The 16,335-nt window shown below is 37.5% G+C and overlaps 1 protein-coding gene across 2 annotated transcripts in view; it reads right to left on the reverse strand.

Moving 5' to 3' along the window:
• CNTNAP4 (contactin associated protein like 4) overlaps nucleotides 1-16,335 on the reverse strand; it is a 541,886-nt gene that overhangs the window by 243,272 nt on the left and 282,279 nt on the right. Inside the window, exon 1 of one of the 2 annotated variants that reach the window (XM_029925565.1) lies at nucleotides 5,087-5,288. The exons of the other annotated variant lie outside the window; for it this stretch is intronic. Within the exon in view, the coding sequence (XP_029781425.1) occupies nucleotides 5,087-5,171 (85 nt within the window). The 5' untranslated portion in view covers nucleotides 5,172-5,288. Of the gene's footprint in view, nucleotides 1-5,086; nucleotides 5,289-16,335 lie in introns of those variants that run through there. 2 annotated transcript variants of the gene reach the window in all.

Here is a 16,335-nt window from a genome sequence, read left to right on the forward strand (position 1 = left end):
GCTATTTACTTTGAGAAAAAATGCCATGATGGAATTTCAGTGAAAAGAATTTGTAAAATGTGATGCTCCATCAAGTTTTTTAACTGAAAAAAAAAAAAAAACTACATTAAACAGTGTAATATAAATGAGGCCAATGAGCAGTCATGGAAATGAAAAGTAAATACAACTCCAAATGGACATTTACATAGAAATTAATTACGTTGGCATGAGTAGGTGAAAGGCACCTGCTTAATTATTATGAATTCTCAGTGGGCAGTGCTTAAATGAAAATCTATTTTTTAATTTATTCTAGAAAGTTTGCCAGTTTCAGAATTTGTAGGAGGCTGCTACTGTAAAGTCATAGGGACAAGAATACTCTTCCAGGAAGATCATCTCCCTCATACAATCAGTGATTCCAAGTGCAAGTTTCTGATTAGAATGGAATGGGATCATTTATACTCATGAAAGTATAAAACAACAACAGAATTTTCATTTAAAATATCTAAGATGCAATTACTTTTCACTTTAACTTCTTCTATTAATGGGATTATTTGAGATTGAAGTGCCCCTTTAGCAACCAAAACTGCTGAAGCTTTACAAATAATTCAGATCCATGTTATTCAGAAATAACAAGAGTTCTGAACGAGAAGGTCTTTAAGAAGAAACACACGAGGAAGATACTAATTTAAAGGTCTCTTCTTTAACAGTTCCTGGTAATAGCAGCATCACTTTCAGTACCATGACCCCACAAGCACATATTTCTGTGCTAATTAAGACTGAATTTTATCATAGAAGTATAATGTATATACTGCTCATGTCTCACCATTATATTGTATGTTATTTAAATCAAGGGTCAATGAACTCTACCTATCAAAGCCCAGATAGTAAAGACTACAATGCAAGTCTTTACATAAAGAGAGGGACATCAATTTTAAGAACATTTTATTGATAAATATAAATATAACAATAACTGAGTACAAATTTTTGCCATATGGTTCTAGTAATGAGAAGAATGGATAACTGAAATTTAAATTTCATATAACTTTTTTGTACCACAAAGAATTCTGCTTTAATTTTTTCTAAACATTTAAAAATAAAAAAACCATTCATAGCTCATAGGCTCTACAAAACAAGACACCAGGCCATATTTGGCCAACCTCTGAGCTAAATATTATTATATTATGTTATGACTGATATTATGCAATTCTATTAATTTGTTTTCACTGAAGAGGTAAATTAATTCAATCTTGATACAGAGATTGGGTCCCATAAAGGAACTGTTTGTATCTGATACAAATTCTGAAATTAATTTTAGAAGACAATAATGCTTATTGCTTAGAGTGAGCACTATGTATCATGTGGAAGTCATACTTTTGATCCCATGTTAGCTATGAGCTGTGTTATCCCCAGAGCTGGAGGCTGCCCTTATTAGAAATTATTGGGGATGTACACAATCAGAAGTAGGGAGAACGGACCAAACCAACGGAAACAAATTAGTATTGTTGCCAGAGAAATGAGTCAAAGTGTACACTCACTTGTATGTCCAAAGCTCAGCTATTTATGTATTGTATCATATAATTATATTTTATCAATGCTTTACTGTTTCAGTCTAGTTATTTTTGCCATGAAAAGAAATTCTTGGAGAAGGAAAAAGAAGGAAGCTTCAGGAAAGAATCAAAAGGTGGAGTTTCACACTTTGAGAATCTGTCCAGTTGCATTCACATGGCATCCCAGAGCCCACAAGAGTGATGATCATCTACTCAAGCAATTACCTTCATGTTTTCCATGCTTCTTTTAGGGTAGATATAATATATGCCATTTTTTCCAATTAGATTAAAAAAAAAAGAACTTAACTTCTAATTAAGTCATTCATAAGCTACTTGGTGAGCATTAAATATTTTCAAAGTAAGGCTCAGTAGGAGACCAGAGAGCCTTCGTCACATGATCTGCAAGAATAAAATTACAGCAAGACTCTTACTTGCCTTAGTACATACACCTGTTCCTTCTTTTGTGGTGAGTCAGCCTCTCCCCTTGAAATATCTTAATGTTCAGGAAGAAACTATGAGTCCATAAGAACAAGTATACAAGTAGATGTCTTCCTCCTCAGTTCATGTCTCTTTTTGTAGCAAGTGAAGAAACCAACAGCCTGTGCAACGTGTAAAAAAGCAAGCCCTTCCACCACAATCTGTCTCTAAACTTCCAAGAAAGGAACACCTCAATATAGTAACAAATTTGTCTTGACCAGAACATAGAGGAAAGACCTGGGGATAGTTCACGGCTCTTGAAGTGTCAAGTAGGGCGTGAGTAGGCAAAGAATGTGGCCCAGTCAACATATTTCCTCTTTAGGCAAGTGAGGAGTAATCAGAACCACTGAATATGTGTGAACACATGGGTGTGGTGGTGTATGCAGATTTACATACATATATACATGTGCACACACACATATAGACATGTGTATTTGTCTGTGTTTGTACAGAACCCTTCTGATGTGAAGCCACCACGTTCATTAACAAGATCCTCTAACACTCCCATTAAAGAGCACCTAATCTCTGAGCTGCCCCTGGTTTACAGAGGGCTGTCCCATGAAAGCTTACACACTGGCGGTCTTGGGTAGTCTTGGGCTGACTCAGTGGTTAACAGATTTGCTCCTGAGAATCAGCTGTAAATAAAGGGAGAAGGTCTACAAAGGTTCTTCTGGGAGACTGACCTTTAATTTTTTTAATTTATATTCAGTTCTCCTTGACTTTAATATTGGAATTCAAGATTGATTCATGTTTTAATACAAAGTCTTGTCCAGAGGAATTACTGGGATTATTGTAACACTTTAAAAATGTTTATGCTGGCTGATGGTCACTGTCCATACACTGAATTCCAACCTTGCTGGTAAACGTATATACTTGTTCTTCCAAACAAAACAAAACACATGAAGCACCTATGAAGCACCTAAGTAGTAAGTAGATCTTACTTCCCTACCCCCCCAAAATGACTAAGTATTAAAGAATAAAATAAAAAGTGGGCAATAAATTTTTCTCTTATATATACTAATGCAAACTACACCACCTAAGTGTATTAACAAGAAATTACTAGAGGGAATTTTAATTATATGAGGACACCTATTGCATTTTTGACACTTTAAGGACTGCCAACTCAATATATATGGTAACCAAGAACTCCAACTTTAATATTTAAATAATTCCTAATAATTTAAAATTCTATTAGTTCTTTAAAATTTTCATATACTTAAATGAGCATTAAACCACTTGGAGAACAAACGAAAGCTCAGAGAATACAAAACCAGAGTTGGAATTTTAAGAGTCAGTCAGAGGCTCAGCCAAAGCTGAATTCCCTGCTCTCCTCAGGTCTCAGCAGCAACCCTGTCCTTCGCTAAAAAGATGTATTACAATAAGAAAGCTACTTAATGTTGATCTGCCTTTTACTGGACTTCAAGAAAACAAACATGGACAACTATCAATCAAACAAATATCCATTGTACTCATATATTATAAACCCGAATGCAGGCAGCGTCTTGGGAAGACCTTACTGTCTAGGCCAGACTTGAGCTCCGCTTTTCTGAAGGGAAAGATGCTTCGAGTGATGTGCTTTACATTGTAAGAGTGACCTCTAGTGCCTTCCTTTTTTGTTGAACTTCCGTAGTTGGACGACGAATTACTTATGTCTTCTCTGCAAAACTTTGTGTGCAGGGGTCTGCATAGCTGTCTTGCTACTGTTTGTCTATCACGATGCTTGTCAAATGCTACCATTACAGCATTCCAAGATTGTAACTAGGTGAAAACATGCAAATTTTCTGGTCTCATGGGATTCTTATACAACCAAACTAAAACTGAATCTGAAACACAGCATCTGAGGGATGTTCTCTTCTTGCAGAGTGATAGATACACCATGTCATTAAATGAGCTAATACTGCATGGAAACCTGAAATCACAGTAGCCGTGCAGTGTAAACAGACATTTGACGTGTGCTAGGAGGGTTATTTATCATGTTTCTCCTACATCAAAGTGCTTTATTGTGCCCAAGGGATGTGCCAGAGCAAGCGCCTGATCACTGGCTTCCTTGAATCCCCTGAACCTAACCCTGTTATACAGCAGCAGCATAAATTCCTCAACAGGCCTCATAGCCCTTCCTGGAGAAGCAAATGAGCTTTTCTTTTTAAATCAGAGAAAGAAATTACAAGTTGAATGCTCACAGCTTAGTTGTCATTCATGGAGGAGGTAGAAATTCTCCCATTTAGAGATTTTAGGCCAAATATAACTTTTAAAACTTTTTCTATCTCCAATAAAAAGTGGATGAAGGGAGTTCTGCCAAATTATTTTGGATGATACTTAAATGAGAAAAAAGGTCTTAAAAATCTTCCCTGAATCAAATAACTTAGAATATTCAATCACAAATGTATAGTTAAAAATAATACTTTTAAGAATTAATACTTCGAACAAATCACCTGAATGTTTTTCCTTTAAGCAGAATGTAGGAATCAAGTCCCCTCTTTCAAGAGTGCTCAAACCTCAGTCTATAGGGAGTGAGGACACAATTCTTAATATTGAGGTTCGCCTCCACCAATTTTGTCCTGAATTCTGCAGTGCATGTCAGTTATTAGCCTGGCATCATTTTAAAGATGCAGCCAGCTACCAGCCTGCCAATGCAAACTTCAGAAGCCTAAGCTAATGCAGCACAATGTGAAGTCTGCCAGTTGTTTTCCTGTTAGACAGAATTCCAATAAAATCAGCAATCCCTTAAAAAGGAAGAAATGAAGACATTCACAGGCTATTCCCTGGTTAAGATGCTAATTTAATGTTTTACTATAACTTGAGTTTCCTCAATGAATATTCAAAGAGGAGAGGAGAAGAGTCTGCTCATGGACAAAAAAGAAATGACACTTTGCATATTTTGACCAGAGCAGGAGGAGAGACATGTGTAAAGCCAGTCATAGTCTCATGATTTTTAAGTGAGGCTTCATTTGTAGCAGTATGCTTTGCAGCAATTCCAGTTGCAAATAATAATCATAAAAACAACAGAATTAAAGTTTCCCAGAGAGCCCCCACCACCACCACTACCACCACTGCAAGTTTTAAATCATTTGCTGTATACTTACAGGAATTCCCGGCTCTAACCCTGGTCCAATTTTGAGTAGAGAACAGAAGTAGCATCTTGAGGACAGCTCCGGTGATAGACCCCATGGTCACATTTACAGGGCTCCCCCAAAAGATCCTGAGTGGCTCTCCGCGCACTGTCTGGGTCTTCAGCACCTCTGGGTCTCTCAGTGGCTCTCCCTCCTTTCCTTCCCTTCTCTCTCTCTCTCTCTCTCCCTCTCTCTCCCTCTCTCTCCCTCTCTCTCCCTCTCTCTCTCTCTCTCTCTCTCTCTCTCTCTCTCTCTCTCTCTCTCTCTCTGTCTCATACACACACACACATATACACAGACACACACGCTCCCCACACACAGCCCTGCTCCTCACTGAAAAGCACCCAGCATCTTTCCTAACAAGCATCCACACGGACCAGGCCACGCCCACTCCTCGCAGCGGCGTCCCGGCCGTGGCCGAGGTCCCTCCTCCAAATTCACAGCGGCTGGGAGCCCACCGCGCCGCGCTGCTGATTGAAGCTGCACCTGCAGGCTCGGCCTGCTGCTCCGAGGCCTCCTCGGGGCTCCCTCCCCGCCCCGCTATTCTCCAACAGTCCTTAACCCTTTCTCCCCTCTGGAGGTGTGGGTGGGGGAAGGGCGAGGCGTGGAGCCTCCCGATTTTCTGGAGGTCTTGCCTCTAGCGGAGCCAGTCAATACACTGAGCTAATTCCTGAATATCCGGGGGGGGGGGGGGGGGGCATCCAGGTAAAACTGCATTATGTTTCAAAACAAAAGCATAAAAGAAGACAGAAATAACTAAGCAGTATTGGTAAATTGTAGCTAAAACTGTCCTAAGGGAAAATACTTGCTGCTGTTTTTCTCTGTTTATAGAAAACTATCCTCTTCAGCTCTGGTGCCAGGATTTTATTATGGAAATTCCTCACAAGGAAACAGACATTCCTGTTTGGCAGATATTTAGAATCATCTGGTAATAGTCTGTGAGAAATTAACATTTCTTATTTTAGTGCATCAAGAGGACAAATCCACAAATTGAACGTTTTGGATGGATTTATTTTGATGAACACATCGTGCTGTGAATAGGCAGCTGCATCCTACAAATTCTTTAATAACAATTCCCCACAGGCCTGAAGTGAAAAATGCTAGGATAAAGACATACACACACACACACACACACACACACACACACACACACACCCCAAATCTAAACAATTTAAAGATGAATTCAAATGCTCAAAAGGAGGGAGGAATAAAGTTGAATTCAGAAGATCATCAACCACAAAAATTACTCTCCTAATGGCTGATCCATGAATACTGCTATTTCTTGAACAGGATATTAAAATATTTAAATAGTGGAGTTACATCACACAATGATAAGTATACCACATGGTGACAGAGAGGGTAACTAATCTCTTTAAAAGATGTGTGAAGATATTTAACTGATAATGTGCTTGATTTTATAAGAATAGGAATCCGAGAGTTGCCAAGCATTTCTTGGTAATTACAAATTAAAAGAAACATAAGTCCGTAGCAGCAGCACCCTTGCTATGGAATGAATGAAATAAGGAGAAAAATGACAGAAGCATCCTCCTGTCTAGCCGTAAGAGCTAAACAATTAAGTTTAGCTCTTGCCTACAAACAAAGCAGAACAGATATTTTTATTTTTCCTATTCTACAGATGAGAAAACAAGAACAGAGAATTTAAATACTTTGAACAGGTCATAGATCTAGTTAAGTAAAGTACTGAACATTGCACTTTGTGTTTCCAACTCTGATTTTAATGCTCTCAGCCCGGGACTTATTGCTGTACACATCACTGTACGGCTCCTCCCTGACCTGTCAGTGGTGGCTCACACCAGAAGCCTTGGGGAAAAAACAGTAGGGAAAAGAAAGGTCATTGCTTGAGTGTTTACTTGTATTCCTAGGCCTACATCCCTGATTTCGTTATTTTCCAATATGATATATTAAGTAAAATCAGATATAAATTGACTTCTGATAGGTAATTATTGAAGGGGATTAAATTTTATTGAACACATACTATATGTCATTTGTTATTTAATAAATTATTATAGCAATCTGTGAGGGAAATATTATTGTGTCAATACAGCAAAGAGACCGAACCTCAGGGAAGCTGTGAGCAGTATGTCCAGAGGAGAGAAGGCTGGATGTGGCATTCTGCTCTGCAAAGGTCTAAAATCATTACTTTCTATGACTCCACCCAGGTTTTTGGGCTCTCCAGAAGAAAAAGTGATCTTCCTATGAAAACTTTATACTTAGTTGCTTCCATAAAACAAATCAGAGAATACATTTTAAAAGGATCAGTACACATAAATGCCAATAATAACTTCTTTAGGACCAAGTATAAATTATCATAGGAGCCACTAATGATGGATTTTTCCGCATCAGTGGGCCACGGCTAGAGAACGAGGTGGAGGCTGACACTGGGAGGAAGCCTGGAGTGTGTCAGGCCTCCGCAGCACCAGTCCCCTGTGACCAGACCGGGGAGACAGAGGGCCTGGATAATGTAAAGCAAGGAGGAGAACGTGGGCTTTACAAACAGAAGAGTCTAGATATGAATTCAACTTTCACTATGGTTCTAATTAAGTAGCTCCATTACTTTGGTCTTTGATTTCTTTTTTCTTTTTTTAAACAAAATAAGGGAATAATGACTAAAGAGCTATAATGATATCATTTGTGACAACCTCCTACTAAGCACCTAGCACTGACTGAGTCCTCATTTACATACTGGCCATTGATCTCTGCATTCTGACCCTATAGAGTAGTGGTTTGAGCTGGCAATGCTGGAGTCTGGCAGCCCAGGTTCAATGTCAGCTCCAGCTATACCACCAACCAGCAGATGGTCTTGGGCAAGCCATGTAGCACCTCTGCTTCTGTTTCCCCATCTGTGCACCAAGGATAAGTAAAGAATCAACCTCATGGCCAAGACAACGCCATAGAGTGAAAGTCCCTAGGAGTTACACAACCATCATTGTTCTTGTCATCACTGTACTTGGCACTACACCTCACCAGGCACAGGTCAGAAATCAGATGAGCACAGGAATTCCATTTACCAGAGGGACAGAAACCATTAGTGGCATGAAAGGGTTGGTCATCAAGACCTACTGATCTGTGTTTCTTTTCTACATCCTCACCAGGTGGTGCTTAATGTCAGGGGGAGAAAAAAGAGTCTGAATGGGTAAAATCAGAAAAGCATAGAGCCCTAATTTTGCACATTACAGTACTGCTGATTCAGATGCCACGAATCCTTTCTCCCTGTGCATGCATTTGTGGTTAAATTTTTCACCAATTAAGACAAACACAAGGGCTGGCGCTGAGGATTTGGCATATGCATATTATGGGCCGGCCCTGCCCGAGAAAGCATTATCAATCAAATCAAAGTGTTAGACTCTGTAAAATAAGGCTTTCAACTTCCTGTTGGTACAAACTTGCCAGAGAACTGTGTCCCACCATCAGTGCACAAGGAGGCTCCTAGATTGTACTTCATTTTGGAAAAAGACCTGCAGGCCATAGTGGAACAAAGTCACATCAAAAGACTAGAAAGTGATCAAGATGCCACTCCTTTGTTTATTCAAGTAACAACCGTTTTATCTGGTGCCTGAATCTCCTAACTGGTTTCTGGATTTCCAGGTGGGCTACCTATTCTGTAATTTTGCTGATGTCACTACTCAAAATAGTGTTTTTTAACTAAAACATACTTGAGGTACAATACTGTGATTTATAACAAATATATATATTTGATCATCCAAATAACCAAAATAGATTTCTCACATTATATTTGGTCTTCTTCTTCTGTTCCTGGCTCACAGCTTCCCAAACCCTTGGAATTTCCTCTGATGAAGGGTGATAAAGGGGTCTTTGTTATTTAACAAGGTGACCTTTAGCAAACCCTTAGGTAACTAGGAAATTTAAGGACTGGGCCTGGTTGCCCCAACCTTGGATCTTTCAGTCCCTCCCACTTCTGAAGAGGACAGAGAGGCTAGAGATAGAGTTTTATCGGGGGGGGGGGGGGGGGGGGGGGGGGGGGAGCAATGATGTAATTAATCTTGCCTGTGTAATTGGATACAGAGAACTTCCAGGTTGGTGAACCTGTAGAGATTCAAGAACAATGGTATGCCTAAGAGGCTAGAGAGGGCGAGGAAGCTTCCCATCCTTTCCCCCATACCTTACTCTAGGACCTCTTTAGTCTGGTGTTCTGGAGTTATATCCTTTTATAATAAACCCGTAATCTAATACATAAAATATTTCTCTGAGTTGTGTGAACCACACTAGCAAAATAATCAAACCCAAGAAGAGGGGAGGGGGTTGCGTGAACCTCTGATTTATATACAGCCAGTTGGTCAGAAGTACAGGAAAAGTCGGGGAGGGAGGGCAGTCTTATAACTGAACTCTTAACCTGTGTTAATCTGATGTATGATCTCCGGGTTGATGGTGTCAGAACTCAGTTCTGCTGGGGTCCTGAGTTTGTCAGGCCGGTGTGGGGAACTGAGGAATCACCACCCCCCACCCACTGAAATTCATCTCAGAACAGCTATTCATGAGACAACAAAATTTTTGCCAAAATCCCCTTCTCAAATATATTTATACTGAATATAAACAATCTTTCTATGCTATAACCAGTAAATATACAAAAATATTCATCGTTAACATTGTTGGGATTGAAACTTTATTGAGTGGATATTTTATTAATGGTATTTACTTTTATTTTCTATTGCATTTTCAGTAAAGGGATTTAACATTCTGTAACATAAACATACTTTTCATAAGCGACTTTTTATTGCCCTAAGTGCTACTATTTTATTTTCTCTTTTAATCAGTATGTTATAAATCGTGTAAGTGATGACTTTGATAATAAGACACATATTGAGTTTTGCAACTTTGCAAGCATGGAAAGCTCTAGCAGTGCACTCTTTCTATTAACAGCTCACCTGACAAACCCTTTCATAATAAAGGTTTAATTGGCAAATACAGATAAAAATTATAGGCAACACTGGATGTTCTCTTCAGAAAAAAAAATAATAATGAAAAATATGTACTTTTTTAATGAGGTACTGCAACTTCAATTCTTTTTTTTCTTAATATTATTAAAGAAAATTTGTAACACTAGCCTACCTGAGTTATATAATGATGTATAGTATTTATATTATATATTACATATAATGTATGTGTGTATAAATATAATATGCATACATTTATTATCATAGGCATCTATTACATGCATATATATATAATTTAGATCATTCAACAATGTTTAAGATTACATATAATTTGTTTTTAATAGAAAGTATTCAAGATTTTTAGATAGTCTGATTAAAATGTTATGTATGATACAGTGAGTATTGGTTCTTTAATGACTTGAAATTTTCCCTTTTTAAAATAAATATTTTGATATTTTAAATACTTAATAGTTATGAAGTATTTTAATAAAATAAATTTTAATATAAAAGTAGTTTTAGACTTATAGAAAAATTACCAAGATCATACAGAAAGTACCTATTTACCCTCTATACTCAGTTTCCCCTATTATTAGCATCTTATACTAGTTTGGTTCATTTGTTATAATTAATGAACCAATATTGGCATAATATCATTAACTAAAATCCACATCTTATTAAGATATTTTTCATTTTTACCTACTGTTCTTTCTTTGCTCTTGGATCCCTTCCAGGATGCCACATTACATTTAATATCCATGCCTCCTTAGGATCCCTTTGGCTGTGACAGGTACTCAGACTTACCTTATTTTTTATTATTTTAACAGTTTTGAAGATATTGGTTAGCTATTTTGTACAATGGCCCTCTAATGAGTTTGTCTGTTGTTTTCTCCATGATTAAACTAGAATTAGAGTTTTTGAGGGGAAGACTGCAGAGGTAAAATGCTATTTTGATCAGATCATATCGAGTATGTGCCATTACATGACTTATCACTGATGATATTGACCTTGATCACTCAGAGGAGAAAGCGTCAGATTTCCCCATTGTCAGATCACTCTTCTTTTTCATCCTTTTCTTCTTTCCTCTTTAGAAGGAAGGGACTATGTGCAGCACACACTCAGGAGTGGGGAATTAAACTCCGCCTACCTGAGAGAACATCTGTATAAACCAGGTGGAATTGTTCTGCGTGACAGATTCATCTATTCTTCCAATTTATTTATGTAATTGATCATATGGACTGATGGATATTTATGTTATATATTGGTCTATAATCCCATAGTAGTCTACTTTGTGGCTCAAAATGTTTCATCTTTCAATGAAAAAACTTCAGTAATAAATAAGAAAAAAATATGTAGGAGTGCAGGATTACCTGGATGGAATACAAAATGTGACATAACAATTATCTGTATTAGAAATGAAACCAAGATCTGAATCCTAAGTGTGCTTGTTGCTACTGGCATCCTTACTTCCAGGTCCTCTCCGCTGAAAGAGCAAGGAAATATAGATGTATATACTAACCTGTGTACATCCAGGTATCTATAAATATCTCTGTGTCATTTTTTATTTGTATCTATATTAAGTTAAATATGATTTCACAGTGATGTCTCCAACTTCAGTCTATCACCATGTGGATTCTAGCATCCTTCTCTTTCCTATTTGTAAACAACCATTCCAACAATGAGAATTTTGACTCCTATCTACCCTCTTTTACTTAACTGTTATTTCAATATGCTTTGGAGTAGCAGTACAATATTTCACCTGTACTCCCATGTAAAGAAACATTTATCAACTGAACTACACTGATTAGGTACTATTCCTTTAGTCTTGCAGACTCTACTCACTTCCAAAGTTACTTAGTTCAGAATCTTTCTTACTCCTTCCCTTAAATGAGGTTTTTCATACATTTCTAATACAATTAATTTGTCACATTTTGCATTTCATCCAGGTAATCCTACACTCCTATATATTTTTTTCTTCATTTGCACACAGTAAGGTTAACTCTTCTGACAAATGTATAGGGTCATGTGTCCATATTGTAACTAAGATAATTCAAAATGGATTCTTGCCCTTAACAAAGGTCTCCTATGCCTCATCTACTTAACTCTCTCGTACTCTTCCTCCTCCTCCATGGTAACTATCAATAGTTTTGTCTTTCCAAGTATGTCGTATAATTGGAATCATATATTATGTAGCCTTTTCAGTCTGGCTTCTTTCACTTAGCAATACACATTTAAGATTCAACCCATGATTTTCATTGCTTGTTAGCCTCTTTCTTTCTATTGCTGAATAATACTCCTTTGTATGGATACACCACTCTTGTTAATCCTTTTCCTGTTGAAGCACTTCTTGGTCGCTTCCAGTTTTGGGGTAATTATTAATAAAGCTACTATCAATATTCACATGCAGTATTTTGTGTGGACACAAGTGTTCAGCTCATTCAGATTCACATTTCTAGGGGGGGGGGCAATTGCTGGATCATATGGTAAGATGATGCCTAATTTTTGAGGAAACTACCAGTCTTTCGAAGTGACTGTGCCATTGTGCATTCCTACTAGTGAGGAATGAGAGTTCCTGTTGCTCCACATCCTTGCCAGCAATTTTATTGTTTTCAGGAGTTTAGGCATTCTAATAAGAGTGTAATTGTGTTGCATTGCTGTGCTAATTTGCAATTCTCTGATGACAAAAGATCTTGAGCATCTTTACATATGTTTACTTGCCATCTGTATATCATCTTTGGGGAGACATCTGTTCAGGTCTTTTGCCATTTTCTAATTGGTTATTTTTTCCTTACTGTTGAGTTTAAGAGCTTTGTATATTTTAAATACAATTCATTAACCAATATATGTTTTACAAATATCTACTTCCCATCTGTGGATCTTCCATAGACCTTGTTTTTGATGTAGTATCTATAGACTTTTCGCCAAACTCAAGATCTAGATTTTCTCCAAAATTTTCCACTAGCTTTATATTTTTGTTTCTGATATAGATTTAGAATCCCCATTGAGCCCATTTCTGTGGAAGTTGAAATGTTTGAAAACTAACTTTTTTCCACTGAGTTCCTTTGCTCCTTTTCAAAGTTAGTTAAATATATTTGTGTGGGCCTATTTCTGTGCTCTCTCTTCTGTTCCATTAATCTGTGTATTCTTCTACCAATAGCATACTGTCTTGATTGTAGAGTGTCAGTTTCTGACTTCATTCTTATTTAGTATTGTGTTGGCTATTCTAGGTCTTTTGTCTTTCTGTATAAACTTTAGAATCAGTTTGCCAATATCTGCAACAGAGCCTCTCTGGAATTTATTTGGAATTGTGTTGCATCTGTAAATCAACTTGGATAGATATGATACGTGAATTGTACTGAGTCTTCCAGTCCATGAATATGAGCACCATAGATATACACTTTATAGTCTTCATCAAACTTGGACAACTTTGGTCATTATTTCTTCACATTTGTTTGCCTCCCCTTTCTTCAGAGACTCCAATTACATGTATATTGGGCCAGTAGAAATAGTCTTGCAACTCACAGATGCTCTTTTCATTTTCAGTTTTTCTCTGTGTATTTTATTTTGAATAGCATATATTTTTATGTCTCTAGTTTCACTAGTCTCTTGTTCAGCCATATTTAACATGCTGTTATATTTTGAGTATTTTTTATCTTAGGCACTAAAACTTTTTGCTCAAGAACTTCAATTTGCATCCTTTGTATTTCTTCCATGACACTACTTAACCTTTTGAACATATGGAATACAATTATATTAAGTATTTTAATGTCCTTATCTGCTCATTCTAACATGTTTGATTATAACAATAATATTAGATTATTACTGATTACTTTCCTCATTATGGGTGTGTTCTCTGCTTCTTCACATGCCTGTTAATCATTGATTGGATGCCAGATATTGTGTGAAATTAATTTCACTTTTTTGGTTACTTGATATTTTTGAATAAAATTCTTAGCTTTATTCTGAGATGCAGTTAAGTTACTTAGAAATAAGTTGATCCATTCAGGTCTTGCTTTCATGATCTTTAGGTGAATCTGGAGTAGTCATTAGCCTGGGACTAATTACTCTCCACTACTGAGGCAAGACCTTCCTGAGTATTCTATCCGGTGCCCTGTGAATAAGTTTTCTTTGGCTGGCTGGTAGGCACAGACATGTTTCCACATTCCATGAAATTGCCAAAACTTCTTCCCTCCAATATTTTTCAATATTTATTCTTGGTCTCTGATAATTCCTTCATACACATGTGCTAACTGGCATTCTGCTGAATACTCCAGAATAACTCTCCACAGATGCTCGAGGTCCCCCTGGTGCAACATTTTCCTCCTTGGTGCTCTCCCCTATGCATTATAGCTGCTTTGGTCTCAAATCCCAAACTCCACCGGCTCCACTCAGAGAATCCACCAGACTCTGTCTGGGCCTCTCCTCTCTGTAACCATTGCCTGGAAGTATTCCACAGCAACAAGCTGAGGCCACAACAGAGTTCACTTTTTGTTTCTCAGCTTTCAGAGATGACTATCCTCTGTCTCCTGGTATCTAGTGTCTTAAGACCAATTATTTTATATGTATTTTGTCTGTTTATTTTAGTTGTTCCAATTAAGAAGATACATCCGATGCCTATTCCTCTACTCTGGGTGGGAGGTTAAATGATGGTATTACATAATTCTGTTACACATAAGAGAAGCATGCTGTTTTATAAAGAATTCTTTCTAAATGGTGTCCCTGACCAAAAGTCAGTTCACTATCCATGAGGAATTGAGAGATTAGAGAAGGAGAAATAGTGTTTTTTTTTAAAGCTCTTTTCTAAACAATTTGTTTGAATGTGTCTTTAGGTACTGTGTGGATGATCTCATGTCTAATTGAATGTCATAAGTCATTACACCAATATTCACGGACATGTAAGTTTCCTATTTGATCATTCATGATTTAGATGTCTTCATTGATATAGAGAGCTTAGGCTGACCCTTAATCAGGGTTAACTTTACACATACTAACAACAGGCACACAAAACTAGGGTGAGACTTCAGGAGCTAGAAAATAAATCCTTGATTCCATGAAACTGTTTTACACACATTATGCTTAAAATTCAAGTACTCTAAAAAAAGTATTGGTTTTAATCACTCTTATTTGAACTTTAGCACGAACTTTAGCACTTTTCCTAGGAACTGATCATGATTTAGGAAGGGTCAAAGATCACTAGACTCCAGATGGACAAAAAAGAAAGACGGAATAAGGAATAGAGAGCAGTGGGAACAGGCAGGATGAAGAAAGGAATGGGTAGGTGTCCAAGATCTGCCTCCCATACAGTTTTGTCTTGGTGAAACCTTGTGACTACAGCATTCAGATTTACTTCTCTGACAGAAAAAAAAAAGCTTATTCCAGAAGGAATGCATAACGCTAGAAAATGTCACGCTTAGATTTGTGATATCTTTATAGTGAACTGATTTAAGCATAAGGGAACACAGTCACTGCAGAAAACAAAGAATTTGGTAGATAAGGACTTTGAAATTTTTCTTATATCTACTAGCATTTATGTTTCAGAACTCTAGACTGCCTCATGGAACGTTTCCATTGCTCAGAATAATGAAGCGGAAACAATTTTGGCCTCAGGCAGGTCCGGGAAAATCAAATCCACCCACTACCTAGATCTTCAGATCGACAACACACAGCAAGCTTCCTGCCTGGCAGCTGATGTGCCTTAAAGTGCCTTAAGGGAGCAATTCTCCAGCTTGCAGGTAGAGAAGTACTGTAATGGAAGACAGAGGGTACCTGGGGTTAATCTCCTACAAGTAAAACTGGTCCTTACTTTTGCAAACATGGTAATGGTGCCATCTTTACAGTGGCAAGAAAAAAGAAGAGCACTGTTGCAAGATTCACACGCAATCTTAAAAAGACTAGCTCCCTTCCTTTGTGTTGCCTCGACAGCCCTAGGAGGTAGATGGATCCATGAAGTCATTTCAACTTGACCTGCTAATCAACATGGCCACTAGCCATATTAACATTAGGATCAGTTGCTTGGTCATGTTAGCCGCATGTTGGGCAATGCAGATAGAGAACATTTCCATCCGAGCAGTAAGTCATACTGGACAGTGCTGCTCTCGATGTTTGCAAATGCTGGGTGACATTTTTATAACATGCCGATATTTCAGTACCTAATTTTTTAAAAAGTCCTCCTTCCAATCTTATTTAAACTATGTGCATTGAAATTTGAGACTGTAAAGTCTCAAAACAGGAAAAAAGTTGCTAGGCACTTTATGGATAAAAAGTGAATTCAACTGCCTGAAATGACCACCTAGAGTATTCACAGACAATATT

This window comes from Suricata suricatta, chromosome 16 (genome assembly GCF_006229205.1).
Source record: "Suricata suricatta isolate VVHF042 chromosome 16, meerkat_22Aug2017_6uvM2_HiC, whole genome shotgun sequence".
Lineage (NCBI taxonomy): Eukaryota > Metazoa > Chordata > Mammalia > Carnivora > Herpestidae > Suricata > Suricata suricatta.